At 41.5% G+C, this 19058-nt stretch overlaps 1 protein-coding gene across 2 annotated transcripts in view; it reads right to left on the bottom strand.

Moving 5' to 3' along the window:
• The window catches only part of LOC142748896 (histidine--tRNA ligase, cytoplasmic-like), a 73217-nt gene that overhangs the window by 22290 nt on the left and 31869 nt on the right, over positions 1-19058 (bottom strand). Inside the window, exons 5-8 of one of the 2 annotated variants that reach the window (XM_075856272.1) lie at positions 16579-16674; positions 14109-14228; positions 11766-11873; positions 6444-6542 (exon numbers count right to left, since the gene is read on the bottom strand). In XM_075856272.1, the coding sequence (XP_075712387.1) occupies positions 6444-6542; positions 11766-11873; positions 14109-14228; positions 16579-16674 (423 nt within the window). The remainder of the gene's footprint in view (positions 1-6443; positions 6543-11765; positions 11874-14108; positions 14229-16578; positions 16675-19058) is intronic. The other variant, XM_075856273.1, reaches the window with a different exon arrangement.

Raw genomic sequence — 19058 nt, 5'->3', positions numbered from 1 at the left:
GGAGTCACCAAAAATCTGTCCGAGCATAAAACAGGTAAGAAATGAATGGGATGTCACCCAAACTGCGTGACATCAGAAAGTTATAAATAGAGGATTACGGCTCCTGTATCCAGTCACATGCTAATGTCTGCAGCTCTGAAAAGTTGTCGGCCTTTTTCTAAATCAACCACAGTCCTTAAGTGCCAGCACAAGGCCACATTTAAATGATATTCCTGCTCGATGGGAGATACATTTATCACACTAAGGGAAGCACTTTTGTATCCTTGCATATGTCTTATGTCCTTAAATGCCCAATATTATTCTCCTTTTTGTAATTTCTTTTCTCATATTGATGTACAAACCATTAGAGAACATTTCCTCTAAATAAAATGACCAGTGTAAGTGCAAATAGAAGTCCCTGAGTTGTCCTCTTGTGTGAAGTCTTTGACTGTTCTTTTGACATTGTGAAGTTTTGTAGGTTGAGAGAGAGAGAGAGAGAGAGAGAGAGAGAGAGAGAAAAAGAGAAAAAGAGAAAGAGAGAGAAAAAGAGAAAGAGAGAGAAAAAGAGAGAAAAAGAGAAAGAGAGAGAAAAAGAGAAAGAGAGAGAAAAAGAGAAAGAGAGAGAAAAAGAGAAAGAGAGAGCAAGAGAGAGAAAGAGAGAGAAAGAGAGCGAGAGAAACAATTGGACTGTAAACCCAGGGACTGATGTGAGTTTTTACAATCTGCATACGATGCTGCAGAATATGTTAGCACTATAAGGCAGAGTTCACATGAGGTAGATACCCTGCGTAAAAGCACACAGCGTATCCCTGTGCACTGCAGGGAACTCCAGGCGAAAAACCGCACCAAACTGTGGTGGAATGTTCGCTGCGGAAAACTTCAGCGCCAGCCGGCCTGCTAGCAGACCAGCCTCCTGGAATGACGTTTTATCCCAGGAGACCGCTGCAGCCTGTGATTGGCTGCAGCAGCTGTCACATGGGATGAAGCGTCATCCAAGTCGGCCTCTTATGATGACGTTTCAACCCATGTGACTGCTGCTACAGCCTGTGATTGGCTGCAGCGGTCATATGGGATAAAACATCATGCCAGGAGGCTGCACTGAAAGAAGGAACACAGACTTGTAGGTAAGTATAAAAAAAATTTTTTTCGGAGTTGCATTTTTTGCACCGGAATCACTGCGAACCCATCACAAAAAACGCAACAATTGCTATTTGTTGCAGGTTTTACATTCCCATTGAAATTAATGGGGAAAACCTGTGACAAATAAGTAGCGTTTCCGCAAATACAATTGGCATACTGCGGAATAAAATTCTGTTCAATTTCTGAGCGTATTTTCCGCTCAGTATTTACACAGTGCGTGGATGAGATTTGTTTTATCTCATCCACTTTGCTGCTACTGTATTTGCTGCGGATTATCCACAATGAATTCTGTTGCGGAAAATCCGCAGTATTTACGCAACATGTGAACTGGCCCTAAATGTCATATCCTAATTCTTTTAACCTGAGAAACAAAGAATAAAGTAAGCGCCTTATTCCCCCTTATAAATGTAATAAAACCTATCCATGTATTGTTTCTTAGAGGGTTTGTTTCAACAAAGGCAACCCCTTATATAAAGCCACTGAGACCACTGGCAAACAGCCGATTTTGCTGGGGGAAGTTGCCTTTAGTTGCTCATTTCACCAGCATTTTCACTACAGGGGAAATAAATATAATACAAGTCTACCTGTAAAGGGCCTGCAACTTTTAAAAGTTGTGCTAAGTGCTGCAGCTAGACCGCGAACAAATGTACCCCGACATTAACATATCACCCCAATTGTCCAATGCCAGTGTTTATTTTACAGAGGAGGAAATTAACAGCCTTGTCCCTAATTTCTGCGTTGCCAGCATTTGGCTATTTCTTACTATAGTCTCATAATAAACAATCCAACACAAATTACCATCTAAATGGTGCTACCTGCGCTCATCTCTAGCTTTTAGTAACAAGCTCCAGTGTCAGCCCAGCCCCACATAGAACTCCTCCATAATTATTTCTTATTGTGTAAAAGAAAAAAAAAGGGGCGACACTCACCCAGAAGTCGTGTAGAAAAATAAATACATTTATTTACTGCGATCCATGAGGGTATCACAGCGGGAGAAAGCAGAAGACTGCACACAAGGCGACGGCTGTTTCGTATTATACCCACAGGGATCGCCAAAGGAAAATATTTTTTTCTAATTGACTTCTGGGTGAGTGCCGCTTCTTTTTTCTACATTTTACACTAAGTTAAAGAGGCTCTGTCACCAGATTATAAGTGCCCTCTCTCCTACATAATCTGATCGGCGCTGGAATGTAGATAACAGCAGTGGTTTTTATTTTGAAAAACAATCATTTTTGAGCAAGTTATGAGCAATTTTAGATTTAGTTTCTTAAAGACCAACTGGGTGTGTTTTTACTTTTGACCAAGTGGGTGTTGACTGCGGCATGATCAAAGGGAATTCCCCTCTTTGATTGCATCACCGGGATTCCGGTGATGCGATCAAACACCGGGGAATCCCTCTGCAGTCAGCCCTGGGGACCTACAAAGGACCCCACGGCTGTCTGTTCCGTGTGCCTGCTGTTCGGGCACACTATGTGCTGCCCGATCAGCAGCCTGTGTCATAGTGACACAGTGTAATGTATTACCATACAGAAGTATGCTAATACATTACAAGTACAAAAAAAAAAAAAAAAGTTACAAATAAAGTTATCCCTTGATGGATTAAAAAAAAAGTAACAAAAAGAGTCTTTATTTTGCAAAATTTTTTATTGCCCCTACACTAAATAAAAATAAAAAACCTACACATATTATGTATCTACACGACCGTAATAACCTGAAGAATTACTCTAATGGGTTATTTAGTGTGAAACGTGAACGGGATAAAAAATAAACAAGAAAAACTATGACGAGAATCGCTTTTTCCTATATATTTTTTTTACCCCCAAACAGTGTGAAAAAAAAAATACTATTTCTCTCACATAAAACAAGGCCTCATACAGCCACATCAATGAAAAATTAAAAAAGTTATGGCTGCTGAAAGGCAGAGAGGCAAAAACAGAAAAATTGAGCTGGTCATTAAGGTCTTTTCAGGCCTGGTCATTAAGGGGTTAAGAAACTAAATCTAAAATTGCTCACAACTTGCTCAAAAATGATTGTTTTTCAAAATAAAAACCACTGATGTTATCTACATTCCAGCGCCGATCAGATTATGTAGGAGATAGGGCATTTATAATCTGGTGACAGAGACTCTTTAAGCACCGCCCTTGTCGTTTCATGTGAGCCGCATCCCCGTTTGCCTGGATGTGGCACGCTAGTTGTGTGTGGAGAAGGGCCGGCCATCCTCTTCCTTTACTCTACATTATTTTGTACTGTATGGACAAAATAAACTCTCAGACAATGTGTTCAAAATTGTAACTCCATATTAGAGGAAAGCATGAGCAGCAATTCCCTAAAATTGCTCCATTTACAAGTGGGAGCGAGTCAGGTAAGTAACCCTCAGCAGCCAGAGGTAGATCAAATTCCCCTAAGGTCTCCCACACACGAGCGTGTTTGTCCATGATATACGGTCCGTATGTCAGCCCCATTTCCTGGACTGAACACACTGCAGGGAGCCGGGCTCTTATCGTCATAGTTATCTATGACGCTAGGTGTCACTGCCTCGCTGCGGGACAACTGTCCCGTACTGTAATCATGTTTTCAGTCGTTCCGGAGAGGCAGTAACACCTAGCGACATAGAGAACTAGGACGATAAGAGCCCGGCTCCCTGCAGTGTGTTCGACATACGGACTGTATATCACAGACCAACCACGCTCGTGTGAATCCGGCCTAAGCGGGCCTCTCCGCAGAATACAGGTGCAGCAGCATCTTCGCTCTCTTCATTAACCCATGGCACCAGAATACAGCCCCATGCAATTTAAATACAAATGGACCTCACATTATTGTGGTATGAGAAGCCCGCAAAATATTAGTACAGTTAATGAAATCCTGTTTATTGTAATGGAAAAATTGTAATACCAGATATGACCACAAGATGGCAGTGTAACAGCTGGTAAAAAAAAAAAAAAGTAGGATGGCTGTGAAGTGCAGCTTCCTAAACAAGTATATAGCATTTCTGTTATTTATTATGCATTATTTATATAGACTTTACATATTCTGCAGCCTGCCCTATAGAGGTTACAGCCTCATGTTGTGTATGATGTATGTACATTCATAAAGATGAAAGCAACTAAAGTACTAATACATTTCTTTGTTTTACATTTACTCTCCCTCTCTAATAATAATTTAAGATAAAATTGCTAAATCTTTTTTTTTTTTTTATATTAAAAGTGTTCATGTTTGTAGACTGCGTGTAGGCTGGGGCAGTGGGGATACACTAAGACTTTTCATGTGCGACAGTCACGATCCATAAGAATACACTGAGTCAACAAGTGACAACAAAACAGCAAGATGAAAAAAAAAAAAAACGTGCATGAAAAATCTCTGTGTAGCTGTAATATGGCGGGCAAAAGTCTTGAGATTCTATTGTAATGAACTTAGATCACCATAGGGTTCCTTAGTGATCGAAGTTCTATTCAATAGAACCATGGGGGGTCCGTGTACGGTGGCTGCAATACAGTAGCTAAGATGTCGCCAGATTATAGTCGTCTGAATGCAGCCCTATTGTAATTATTTTCTGTGTCCTCAAATCCATGCACTGTATCACTATTATCTGCGACTTATCACTGTCCATTCTGATGTTTTAGTTTCATGAATAGAATGCCAGAACTACTATGACACAAAGAAATAGCAGTAAGGCAATGTATATTAGCAAAACAAGTTGGATATATAGGTCATATTGGCTCCGTAGAAAGTTGGGCGAGTTCCCCTATGAACTGTATAATGTCTGAACAGAATCTATAGACTTCACGCAAGAGGATTGTAGTTTATTTTTCTGAATGGGTACAGCCCCATTGCCTGCCAAAGCATGATGGGAGTTGTAGTTTTACAGTAGCAGGAAAGCTGCAGCCTAAAAAGCACCGGAGAAAAGTTGTGTAATATGCTGCATGATGCACCCAGAAATCATTCATTCTGCAAGGTTGTTGGGTTATTCATAAAACACCAGATTCTTATCGCTCACATGATATCACTTTCTGCTGCGTTATTCAGTGGAGTTGGTTCAGCGACCAGAAAATCTTCCTGTGACACTGATGTATCAGCTCTCGCTAAAACCGAGCAGCGGGTGTTATCTCACAAGAGATTAGATCAAGAGATTGATGAATAAACTGCAAGGAGTAAAAAAAATAAATAAATAGGGACGAGACTTTGTAGCACAGATCAATGTGTACCAGATCACAATGCAGCGGATGGAATATTATGCATCTCTTGCATCATTACAAGTGCGCTCAATCATTACACACTCCGGCCGCGCAGGAGATTAATATCTGCCCCGCACAACTTAATCTATAACCTGGCGGGACTGACATTAATTTGTGGCATGCCCACTTTGTACTGAGTAATCGTTATGCCTTATAATGATGAATTTCTGATCGCTGTCTTCTTATCAGAAAAGGTCTCAGCTATCACCTGAGTTGATTTATTCCACTATTCGCAGATACATTTCAGGGCACTGGGCCAGCGTCTGTGAGTGGAAATATTTATAGATTATAGCGCACGCACATACAGCTATTGATTGGTCTCGTGCCGCTGTACATTTTCCAGAATCCCCCTTCTGCATATTCTGATGGCCTCCCTCTCCTCACTTGTCAATGGCTTCATGTATTGGTGATCATACTGTGTACACATGGAAGACACAATGGCTGTGGTCACCTGCAGTTATTGATCAAATCACCAACAGGAAGTAGAAAGTTACATCCCCGTTACTGCATACATTTAACAGGTAGATATTGACCCTTCTACTGAAGGCCTCATGCACACGACCGTACACATGCAGCCGTGTAATATCCACCATTGCAGATAGTATAAAACACGTTACCAATGGGCCAATGCACACGACCGTAGTTTCCACGGCCGTATATCGCCCGGAGCCCGAAACGCAAAAAAATAGGACATGTCATTATACGGTCCGGATCTGAAGGAAAAAGAAGCGACATGTTCTTTCTTCAGGCGTTTCCATCTCTGACCTCCCATTGACATCAATAAGAGGCAGAGAAAGAGTTTTTTTCGCTAAATGGCTGTGGAGAAAAGAACACCATGAAAAACACGGCAAGTGTTCTGCCGGCAAGTCAAAATCTTCATTATTCTAATTGAGAAATTCTTATGTTTTGCATCATATAGCAGAGAAACTGAATATTAAATGGTGAGACAACGAAGGGTGTCCGTACCCGTATCAGTAGTGTGCCGGTGCTGTATAACCCCATGACAATTGAAACCATGAAATCTACAATACGTGTGCAACTCAGTGAAGGCTTCAAAACGGTTGAAGACTATGATCTGGAGTATACGGTTACCTTGCCTAGCTTGTCAATGGAGGTGCACACAGTTCTGAATTTGTCATCTGGAACGCCACATGTTGTGAGAATTCCATAGAGAAGTCTTCTGTCATTTACCTATAGGAACACAGAACCTCCACTGTAAGTATGGCAGAGCGACTCGCGTGTACGGAAAATAAATCACAGCAACTATTCAGCAAATCGATTAGGGTTTACCAATACTATTAATTATTATAGGAACTCATCGTGGAAGGGGCTTCCACACACAACCTCTGGAGGGAACCACAGATCACGGAAATATTTCAATCAGGTTTACCATGCCACTAAGACCTGTCAGAAGAGGTCGTCAGTAGGGTCTGTGCTTCGGAGCGGTGTGTCTATCTGTTTTCTGAGCAAATGTTTGTTTCTTTGCGTTCGGTCCAATGGTGTAATTTTGTAAGCTCTCAAAACCTAAATAATTTGTTGGACCTTAATCCAGTTCAGTGTAGACAATTCCAGAACTTAATAAATTCGGTGACTGTTCAAATCTTTCAGGGTGCGCGTACACCGAGCAGTAATGTGTCGCATGGCCAAAAACCGTGAATTGTTTTTATAAGGTTTTTGGCCACGCAGCTTGTAAAGGTGAAACGCGTGGTGTTAATAGGTTTTATCTGTACAAGCCGCACAGCCAGAGATCGGCAATTCTCTGTAAAATCGTGTGTGGCACACTACTGCTAGGTGTACCGGCACCCTCAGGGTGTTGTGTTAACACTTAACAGCCATGGACCCTTCTAAGCAGCTGACGGAGCATTTGAACACAGAGATAATACTCTTACAAAAGCAGGAAAACCCTTCAAATGCTTTTTGCTTACAATTTCCATTTTTCGAAATGTCATTTAGAAATGGAAGTTCAGGGGCACTAATTCAAGGCTTGACACCCCAAAAAAAATCTCTACAAGAACCATTCGAAGACTGGTCACGTATGCAAAGCAAAACCTCCACATTACTGACAAGGACCAATGGGATTGTTTCGCGGTCACGGTACTAATAATGTATCAGTCTACCGCGCTGCGTTGCTTGCACAAACATCAAGAAACGCAGTACCATTCAGGGGTCACCAGAACAAACATCTGTGATCTGTCCCCAAAACGGAAAGGCCCACATATATAGGAAACATTCTAACAAAACATTGCTATTTTAAAATAGCAACCAATGAGAAGAGATTTCATCTAGCGCCCTGCCACAAAAAAAGAAGCCTAAAATCTGATCGGTCGCAATTGGTAACACTGGCGCCTTTTGGTAAAACTGTCTTTATGCATGAGGGACAAAGTCTCAAGAAGAATATACAACACTTCAGAATTTTGGATTCAAGTGCTGTGGTCCATTTAAACGTTACAGATACAGTGGAACTGCAGCCCAGTCGCAGCTTCTTTAAGCCCACTAGATGACTCTGTATACAGAGCACCTCTATTGTTCACGAAGACCTGAATCAGTCAGGTCCGCTAACACGCAGGATCCACCTGTAAACTATCACATCTAAGTTGTGAACATAGATGTTATAGATTACAGGTGGATCCTGCAGGTCAGAGACACGCATGACTGGCTTTCACTGAACCAGTCAGTCCCACGGATCTGAGGGGTACAGGATTTAGCGAACGATACAGCTGCTCTGTATACAGAATACAAAGCGCACACGCACACGCGCGCGCGCACACACACACACACACACACACACACACACACACACACACCACTTTTGAAGGTGTACATAGCAATTAAGGCATTCTATTTCAGAAATTTAGCATTGTTCTTTATAGAAACAACAACTCCCAGCATACCTTTACTATTGGTCATTCTAAAAGCTGTAGTTTCACATGGTGGAAACTTATATGGCAGGGGTTAACCTGACTTTGCCATTTATCTCTCTACTGCTTGGTTCTGATGCTGTATTTATGTTTTGAGACTGGTTCTGGTGCTGTATTAAGGTTATGAGCTTGGTTTTGGTGCATTAAAGGGAACCTGTCAGATTGAACATGGCATCCCATCTGCAGGCTTTATATTATAGAGCATGAGGAGCCAATAAGATTGATATATACTTTTGTGCAAAAAGATTCAGGATAGCCAGTAATTTATTAATTTTAAGAGAACCTTTCACATGCCCATACAAGTGCAGCATGTAATAGGCAGGTCTTCACAAACCCTGTCTCACTTGAAATTATTTTCCTATCTTCCTCTGTTATTTACATATCGGTGCCGTTATATTTGGCGCCCGATATTTAAATAAGCCCCTAAACTGTCAACGGGGCGTTTATATATAACTAAAAGTGCAAGGGGGCATTATGTCTTCGCTCTGACACTGTCCAATCAGCTACGGACAGTGTCAGGGCAGTTTGCGCTGTGTTCCCTTCCGTGAGATCACACACAGACTGGTGGTTCTGCAGAGAGTGCTCTCTGAGTCTGTGTGTGTGTTCTCGCGTAGCTGATTGGACAGTGTCAGAGCGAAGACATCATGAGTGTGAATACAAAAACAGCTACCAACCATGCATTAGGACCGACCACTGGATTCTTAAAACCAGTTATCGGGGATTGATATTAATAAATTACAATTTATCTTGAATTTTTTTTTCATAAAACTATATATCAAATCGACTCAGCTCCTCCTCCTCTATAACAAAATGCTTATAAATTAGACTGTTTGTTTGACATGACAGGTACTCTTTAAACGTACTCAACTTTTCAGCTGACTTCAGAATAAGCGGTCATATATGTGTGTAGATGAGGAGTAACACTATTTTTGACCATTATTTGACTTGTATTTTAGAGAAGTATTGCTCTCTACAAAGTCTCTATAGTTCGGTTTTCTCTGAGCTAGTGGGCGGAACCTAACGGCTATCATGTCTTCTATACACAGCCCACAGAGAAGGGAGGAATCCTGCTCTCCTAACGCTATGGCTCACATATATAAATATATATATATATAGAAGCTGCAGCCGCATGGAGGAGATTATACAGCAGAAATGAAAAGTGGAGCTGAGAATCCAGCACTCGGGTAAGACAGTAATACTTACCAAGTAGCTGAATCACGTCTGTCGGTGTATTTCTCACTCTGCTCCCCCTCCCCTCTCCATAGACTTCTATTGGTATCGTATGTGTCTCTTTCTCTCTCTGCTCCTGCTCTTCACTCCAAAAACTTGTATGAGAGAGCATTTCTGTGTCTCTCTCTCTGCTCCCTCCTCCTGCTCCTCCGTCCCCCTCTTTGTAGACTTCTATGGGCAGGCAGTGAAGAGGTACACCCCCACCTTCTGCAGTTAGTCTGTAATTAGGGACAGATTTTGCTTGATAATAGGGGGTGGACAGCACAACTCTTATTCCTTTATCCAGTGCACAACCTGACTTTATGGGCTGAACACATCTGCGGCACTGAATGTGCAGATATAGGTCCATGAGTAAAGGATGAGTTTAAGCTCGTAAAGGGGACCGGTCCCTAGGTCATATAAGTTGAACTGGTTAACTGACCTAAACAGCGCTGTCTCCCCAATTCCAGCACTGATTTATTTTTTGGACTCCCTGTTACAGAGACATGGCCCTGTGTTGTGTTGGCTCCCTATATGATAATTTGCTGTAGTTAGCCAACGCGGTGCAGTTTGAGAGTAGTTCACGGCATGTTGGCTAAATACAGCAAATCAGCATTTAACAAAACAGCGCTGGAATCAGGGAAACAGCGCTATTCAAGTCAGTAAACAAGTTCCACTTATATGACCTAGTGACAGGTCCTCTTTAACGATCAGTTAAAAATGGCCTGTTTGGACCTTAATGACCAAAGCATTTTCGTCCATATTTTTACCCTTATCCTTCCAAGAGCCGTAACAACGATTTGTACGGTCGTGTGCATGGGGCCTAAAACATGTTTTGTGGGAAAAAGTATTTTTTGTGTTACCTCATTAGCTTTTGTATTTTTTCATTGATGTAGCTGTATAAGGGCTTGTTTTTTTCTTGATCAGTTTCAATTTTAGGGTACATATAATTTATTGGTTATCTGTTATTTTTTTGAGGGGGAAAGCAACAAAAAAAAACAAAAAAAAGACAAACCAGCAATTTAGCCACTGTTTTTTTTTTTTTTTTTTACACCATGCGCCATGCAGCATAACTAATAAGTTATGTTTGTTCTACGGGTCGTTACTTTTTAATGAAAAAAGGTTATAAATTACAATTTTTTCTATTTTTTATTAAACTTTATTAAACTTCTTTTACTTTTCTTTTTTTGATTCAGTAGGGGACTTGAAGCAGCGATTCTTTGATCGCTTGTATAAGGCTTTGGAATACTTAGTATTCCAAAGCATTATTGCCGGTCACGGAGAGGCAAACTTTAATGCAGTTACTGATGTCAGATCTGGGGGGGCTTTGTTAGGCTCCCAGCTACAATAATAACCCATCGGCAATCAGGGGGCACCAATAGGCTGACAGAGGGTGCTCACTAATGACTGCAGCATCTAAGGGCTTAAACTGCCAGACTTTGAGTTTTCTCCAATTCCAGGAGTTGCGTCAGGAGCCTGGCTGTGTATAAGTCATGCTCCTGCTGCTGATCTCGTGGGTACAGTGGCAGTGCCCACGAGATCCAAGTGACAGATATATCTGTCACGATGCAGGAACTAGCACCCGCTCATGATGGATATATCCGTTGCTCGTCGTTAAGAGGTTAATGTAGTAAATGTTGGTAGGTATGTATGTATTCATAGCATGGCAAACCGGTTAAAATTCCAGCATGAGAGGGGGCACACAAGTTTGGATAATTTATATGAAATTCCTGTTACATACAACAACATTTATTTTCATTCCACATAAGTGTCCGGTGTATTTGGAATATTATAGTGATTATACAGTATTTGATTATAGAAGTGGGAATCATTTTCTGAGGCACGCTACATCCCGGGCACCACGCACAAATATCGTTGGAGTCCCACTCCAGCCCTGGTCATGAATAGATGCAGCAAGACTAAGATGTGTGCAGCCCTGAAATGATTATTGCAGGGTGAAAGGGTAAACTAGTCATGTCCCAACAAAAATATTTTTGTGAAGAAATGTCCAAATATGAATCAGCCATATGCCTATTAAAAGTCTGTTCATGTCACATGTATAGAAGTTGGGAGCATTATCAGAGTTGGTTATAATGACTTGCAGTGCGCAGCATAAGAAGGTGCTGTGTCGGAACGCTCCAAGAAAATTCCATTTATTATCAATTACACATTCCACAGAAACAGCAGAGGATGCAAAAATCTACCAGAATTCACCGCACAAGAAAAAACATGTATTTAGCTTCATTCCATTAAGTGTGATTTTTATTTGTTTCAGATCAGCACTTACCTTAATGAGAAACCCTCCCAGTTCCAGCTCACTGAGTATCTCATACATAATCTTCAGACACTCGGCGTCAGGGAGCAGAGGGTCGTAGTGTCCGGCAATGTCAAAATCCTGGCATGAATATGCATGGTGGGATCAATAGAGACAGGCCAAGCGATACAAGATAGATGGGGTCACATTTTAAAGCTCATACATTTTAAAGTAGGTCAAGAGTATTACAAACATTGTTTATATAATGCTGGATGGTTATAAAATATATCATTGTCATAAATCTGAAATCTATTCTAAAACAAGCCTGCATACAGTCTAAAAGCAGAATCCAATCCAATCCATTGAATACGGTCAACATGTTCTGTATTTGTAATATTTTATGCATGTTTGACACTATATATTTAATTTTTCATGGGGGCAACTTAAAAAATGAAATACTAAACTTCTAGTATGTTCACACGTATCATAGTTGCTCCAGACGTTTTATCCGGATTTGCGGACGAAAAAAACTGCAGATTATTAAAGAAGCAGCAAATTTAAAAAATCTCATCCACACATTGCAGAAAATTTCCGTGCAGAAATTGACCAGCAATGCAGATTTTTTTTAAAAGTCTATACTCGCCTTCCCTGGCATTCCCATAGCAACGCATCACTTCTACCCTGTTTGGTCTCAATGCTGCCGGCCTCTTGGTATGACGTTTCATTTCATGTGATCGCTGCAACCGTCACAGGAACAAAACGTAATCCCAGGATTCCAGCAGAACAGAGATCAGCCCTGGGAGGAATGATTTGGGAGACTAGGGGGGAGGTGGGTATGGGCTTTTTTTCCATCCCCTAATCTGGTGTCCGCAGAAAACCCGTCCGAAATTCTGCACCAAAATCAGATCCGGAATTTCCTGCAGTGTCTGGGATAGATTTGCTGTAGAGTTTTTCAAGCAAATCCGACCCACGTGAACATACCCTCACAGTTATATCCTGTAAAGAGTTCACCTTCACTTTAAATAGATTTTCTCAAAATAGTTTTATACAAATGTAATAAGTTTGGATGGAGACAGACAAGGTGTGCTTTCAGAACCGTCAAGTCCTCCTGCCCTTTCTCTGCCTTCAGCTTATTGCCAATTTAGCCTGGAGCTGAAAACTTAAAATGTGAGTAATGTGTAGCAGATGGGCTACATGTCCCTAGCAACCTAACAACTCCATTTAAATGGATGTAGTGGTTCGGAAATGTTTACCTAGCAACCAGTCTGTCTCAAATGACTCATTTAAAATGTCAGTCCGGTTATACTTCGGGTTTGGAGAGACGCTCCTGCACGGTGGGCGGTACTAATGCCGTGGCAACCGTACGGTCCTCCGGAGAGTTTGGTACACAGGTCAAATTAAGTAGCAACAGTATCGCCCAGCGTGCAGGAGCATCTCTCCATGTCCGAGGTTCGTTCTGGCGGGAGAGTATAACTGGGCTGACACTAAGGGTTATTCAGGGCAGATAACAGATTTAAATAAATGTAACATTAAAGCCCAAACCAATTACTAAAATAAAGTACATTTTTAATCCAGTGCTACTGGACTTTGCATGCCCCTCACCAATGGCTGGAATGCTGCAATCCCTCTTCAGTCCTCTCCCTTCCGAGAAAACGGTCATAGCTCACATTGTATCAGGGTGCTCAGCTTTCCGGACCTCTTTGCAAGCAAGCCCCCTGATGCCTACAGTCCCTCCCAGTCAATCGGCAGAAGTGTGACGCTACTGTGCATGGGCGAATTAAAAAGTGCAGATGCATACTGCGGCTGGGTGGAAATTTGACTACAGTCTCACTATGTAATGCCCCACTTCAACCTGTGCTATTAGTCAACATTTTCTAAAAAATAAAACATTTTTTTTTTTTTATGTAACTGTAATCCTATTTATTCTCTGCCTGGATTTTGTGGCCACCACACTAGTGGATATGCCATAAATGTCTGAGATGGGAATAGCCCTTTAGGAATTAATACTGAATATTACTGGTGGAACGAGGTGGCTAAGATGTTATTAATATCCCTGGTGGTGCAGCGTGGCTTAGTGAATAGTACATTCTACCTTAGGTGGCTTATATGGGTGGAGTCCGCATGACATTTGTTCTGAATTAGTACAGAAGTTACCACCAGCATCCCTTCATTACAACTGTTGCAATAAACTGTGCACGAAAGCAATTCTAACCACAAAGCATTACTTTTGTTTTACTATACAATCAAGAAACGGTGTGGTTGTACATGTAGTTTCTTTTCGGGAAGACGTAGTCTCAGTAAGTCTGTACTAAAAGGGTATACTAGGAGAAAAACCAAGGACCATAGTATAAAATGAACAACTATGTAAATACTCACACACTGATAAAACTCTCTGTAGCGCCCCCTGCCTGGATTGTCCCGCCTGTAGACTTTGGAAATCTGGTAGCGTTTTATGTGGCTGATTTTATTCATGGCCACAAAGCGTGCAAAGGGAACCTCGTTTAATGAAGTCAAGGAAATGTCATTGCTACGGAGGCATTATACTATAAATTCAGCAGAGCACGTACAGAGCTCAAGCGGCGAGAGCACAGCTACACCTACAAGATAACATCAGCGAGCAGAAGAAGATTGTTGTGCACCGATCATTGACCATGCCAATACAATAGCTATAGTCAGTCAAGTGGGCACTACCAGCCTCAATGGTAGGTACACAGTGATATTTGTTTTTGCTCACGGTAGAATGGAGTTTATTTGCAAGAACATATGGATGACATAGTTGTAAATGTAAAGAGAGGTTGGTAAGGTTATTACTACCAATCTGTTCTGAATAGATTCTGGATAAATGCTTACCAAAAATCGCTCCATGTGTATTATTAAAAACGGCCATAGATGTAAGGATTATCCCCGATATGAGGAGTAATTCCAATAATAAAATTATATTAAAGAGGCTCTGTCACCACATTATAAGTGCCCTATATTGTACATGATGTGATCGGCGCTGTAATGTAGATTACAGCAGTGTTTTTTATTTAGAAAAACGATCATTTATGACCTGGATTAGATTTATGCTAATGAGTTTCTCAATGGACAACTAGGCGTGTTTTACTATATGACCAAGTGGGCGTTGTACGGGGGAGTGTATGATGCTGACCAATCAGCGTCATACACTTCTCTCCATTCATTTACTCTGCATAGCGATATAGCTATATCGCTGTGTTCAGCCACATACACAAACACTAACATTACTGCAGTGTCCTGACAATGAATATACATTACCTCCAGCCAGGACGTGATGTGTATTCAGAATCCTGACCACTTCTGTAGTGTCTCTGTGATTTACAGCACAGCAGGCGTAGTCTTGCGAGATTACGCTGTAAGCGGTCATTTACAGCGAGATCTTGCTGTGCTGTAAATCACAGAGACGTGCAAAGAAGTGACAGGATTCTGAATACACAACCCGTCCTGGCTGGAGGAAATGTATATTCATTGTCAGAAACTGCAGTAATGTTCGTGTTTGTATATGTGACTGCACACAGCGATATAGCTATATCGCGATCTTAAGTAAATGAATGGAGATAAGTGTATGACGCTGATTGGTCAGCGTCATACGCTCCTCTGTACAACGCCCACTTGGTCATATAGTAAAACACGCCCAGTTGTCAATTGAGAAACTCATTAGAATAAAGCTAATATAGGTCATAACTCCGTCAAAAATGATCGTTTTTCTAAATAAAAAACACTGCTGTAATCTACATTACAGCACTGATCACATCATGTACAAGATAGACCACTTATAATGTGGTGACAGAGACTCTTTAAGAAATGGCTATATACCCAATTCTTCCAATATGTTGTCCTAGGTTCCCCAGTACATAAAATTACCTTCCTTCAAACAAACGTAAGGGTCAGGTCACACTGAGTTCTTTAGTGCTAATTTTGACGCGGAAACCGCGTCGGAATGAGCGCCAAAAGCCAACCAAAATCACCCCCCCCCACCCCAATTGATATCAATAGGAGGCAGAGGCGGATTGTTTCCTGAGCGGTTTTTGGCTGCTCGTGGAAAAAAAACTAACGGCATGTCCTTTCTTGCTGCGGCTTCTGCCCCTGACATCCCATTGAAATCAATAGAAGGCAGAAAAAACCTGCGGCACTAGTTTTTGAGCGTTTTTTGCAGCGTTTCTTGCCCGTGGTCCCTGCATTAGCTTTAATGCCTGCAGGCAAAAAAAACACAGCCGAAAAATACGTGCAGGCAGTTCAAAATCTGCCTCTAAATTACTGAAGGAATTCTAAGGCAGATTTTTTCTGCCTGCAAAAAACTCTGTGTGAACATGGCCTAAAGGTGAGGAAATGCCAACATGTCAGTCCTCTGATGAGGCTGTAATAACGCCTCTAGAAGGGTCGTTGACGCCTGTAAAGGTTCCTGCATGCGTTGAAATCAGGCTCATGAATGTTCATATGCATGAGCCTGAAGTCTGTTTGGGACGACTTCACTGGCAGCTCAGTATGACAGTTAAAATAAGTACATTAGCCGAACTTCTCAGAACCTCTTATGTTTTTCATTAAAATCTCTTAAGGAGTCGCCAGTGCGGGATTGTCGGGCGACTCAAAATGGTGTCACTAAGGAGTTGCTCGACTGCCACTCCATTTAAAGTACTCCTTACTTCAGTTAAGCAGGGAGGTGGAACAGGCGGGGTTTGTGATCCCTATTCTTACAACTGGTGCGTCCACGTAGGTGAGAATTATCGATTTTGGGACAACCCCTTTCATGGAAAGTAACTTCTCCCTCTCGAGTTGATTTATTTGCAACCTACTAACAAATAGCTTTATAGACATCTAAAAAGGATACAGTAAGATCATAGCGCAAGGACAGCTGCTCCCCTCCTTGGTCTTTCAAGTCATAGATAAGTTTGGAATCTTCTCCGTATTTTCCAATCAGTGTTTCCTGCAACAGCATTGTCAAGAAGTTTAGTGATGGCAACAAATCATCCAAAAACAATAATCATTAAGTGAAAAGAAGACCCTTATACAGCTCAAAAAAGTGCAAAATGTACTCACTGAAAGCAAGCTATGCACTGCAAAAGTCTGATCTATAAGATACATCGTGGGCAGACCCTCTACCTCAAAAAGACATATGCTAAACACACATCAAAGGTCCATCCTGGGCAAGGACCTGCTCTTTCTGTGCACTTCCTACATAATGCCATATTTTTATGCTTTAGGCCTAAACTAAGTTCCTACCTGCTTATTGGTAAGGGTGTCCCCAGTGCTTAACACAGAATTGTATAGTTCCAGGTACTAAAAGAGATTGTAAAAAAATTAGAAACTAAAAGGGTCTACTTTTTTTCTCCAGAAACAGACCCACTTTTGTTCATGTGCTGTGTGTAGTATAGCAGCTTAGTCCAATTCAAGTGAATGAAGCGAAGCCGTAATACCAGAGATAAGAGTCGCTGTTTCTGGGGAAAAAACCTATGCTTGGTATGCACCGTTCAGCCATAACTTTAAAACCACCTGCCTAATATTGTGTAGGACCCCCTCGTGCCGCCAAAACAGCTTTGACACGTAGAGGCATGGACTCCACACGACCTCTGAAGGTGTTCATTGGCATCCAACACCAAGACGTGGTTAAGACTTGGTTTTCCAGCACACCTTACAGATGTTTGATTAGAGAGAGATCTGGGGTATTTAGAGGCCACATCAACACCCTGAACTCTCTGTCATGTTCCTCAAACCATCCCCGAGTAATTTTTGCAGGGTGGTAGGGCGCATTATTCTGCTGAAAGAGGCCCCTGCCATTGGGAAACATGGTGGTCATAAAGGGGTTTCCTTGGTCTGCAGCAATGTTTAGGTAGGTGGTACTTTTTAAAGTAACAGCCACATGAATTCTATGACTCAAGGTTTCCCAGCAGAACATTGCCCAGAGAATTACACTGCCTCCTTCCTAAAGTGTATCCTGGTGCCATATTTTCTCAGGTAAACGCCGCACACGCACCCGGCAGTCCACATGAAAAGAAAATGTGATTCATCAGACCATTCCTCCTTTTGATACCACGTGCCAGCATGGGTACTCTGACGGGTCTTAGACTACACAGCCTCAAATATAACAACCTGTGATGCACGGTGTGTCCCGACACCTGTCATAGCCCACATTGACTTTTTCAGCCATTTGTACTTCCTTGTCCCTCTTTTGGTAGGTACTAACCACTGTGTGCTGGTAACACCTCACAAGACCTGAAGTTTTGGAGGTGCTCTGACCCAGTTATCTTGCCATTACAATTTGGGCTTTGTCAAAGTCACGCAGATCCTTACAATTGCCCGTTTATCCTGCTTCAAACGCATTGACTTTAAGAACTGACTGTTCACTTGCTGCCTAATATATCTCACCCCTTGACAGGAGCCATTGTAACGAGATAATCAATGTTAATTACTTCAAAGGTCAGTGGTTTTAGGATAGGGTCACTTGGAGTGGCAGCTCTACAGAAAATTGTGCCGATTTTCAAATCGATTGTTAATGGCTGCTAATGGCCATGGGGATTTGCTCCATGTGGCTCTATCCCTAATGTTATGGCTGAACCTTATATATTCAGTCCTATGTACATGGATCCATTTTTTTGTGGGGTTTTTTTTGTTGTAATTTGGGAAGTTTAGTTATTTTTTTCTTCTCTTTCTCCACATGGATCAAAAACAGGTGTTGTGAACAGAACTTACAGAAACACTGATGACTATGAGCTTGTTGACCACTATGAGACCTTTGTCAGGCATCATATTTTAATGAAATCGCATCCAGGGGCTGGAATCCGGACGAGCCGGAACATTCCAACATATACCAAGTCCTGATGCTGCCTCTATACAGAGTACACAGGCCCTGCAGGGAGGCTGTGTGAGAACACTTCCTCACGGTCACCCCTTTGTGAAGATATAGAGCCCGGTGATCCCAACCGTCTTTACATCTACAAACATTCTGTAAAAATAAGGGACTTTTGACCAGTGTACGAAATAAGATTTAAAAAAAAATGCTTCTGTGATGTTCTCAGTAAATCCTGCTAATGTGTTCCTATTAGTATCTGATATAGACATATATTACTTATCTTTAACATTCAGTTTTGGTTTTCCAACTTGTCCATCATTTTGTCTAAATTGTCAATGAAAAAAAATATAAAAGATTGGCAACCCTTTGTGTGGCCAGGCCTGCTAAGTCTTTTGTCGTGCTCCACCATCCTCTCGTCCTGTATGGTGTGCTTAAAACTGAAAAACTTACCAAAATATTTTCTTAAAAGGGGTTTTCCGGCGGACAAAAAAAAATTCTTAAATACCTTTAATTGGTTTCTA

Source organism: Rhinoderma darwinii, chromosome 3 (assembly GCF_050947455.1).
Source record: "Rhinoderma darwinii isolate aRhiDar2 chromosome 3, aRhiDar2.hap1, whole genome shotgun sequence".
Taxonomy (NCBI): domain Eukaryota; kingdom Metazoa; phylum Chordata; class Amphibia; order Anura; family Rhinodermatidae; genus Rhinoderma; species Rhinoderma darwinii.
This window is presented reverse-complemented; position numbering and strand designations above follow the sequence as displayed.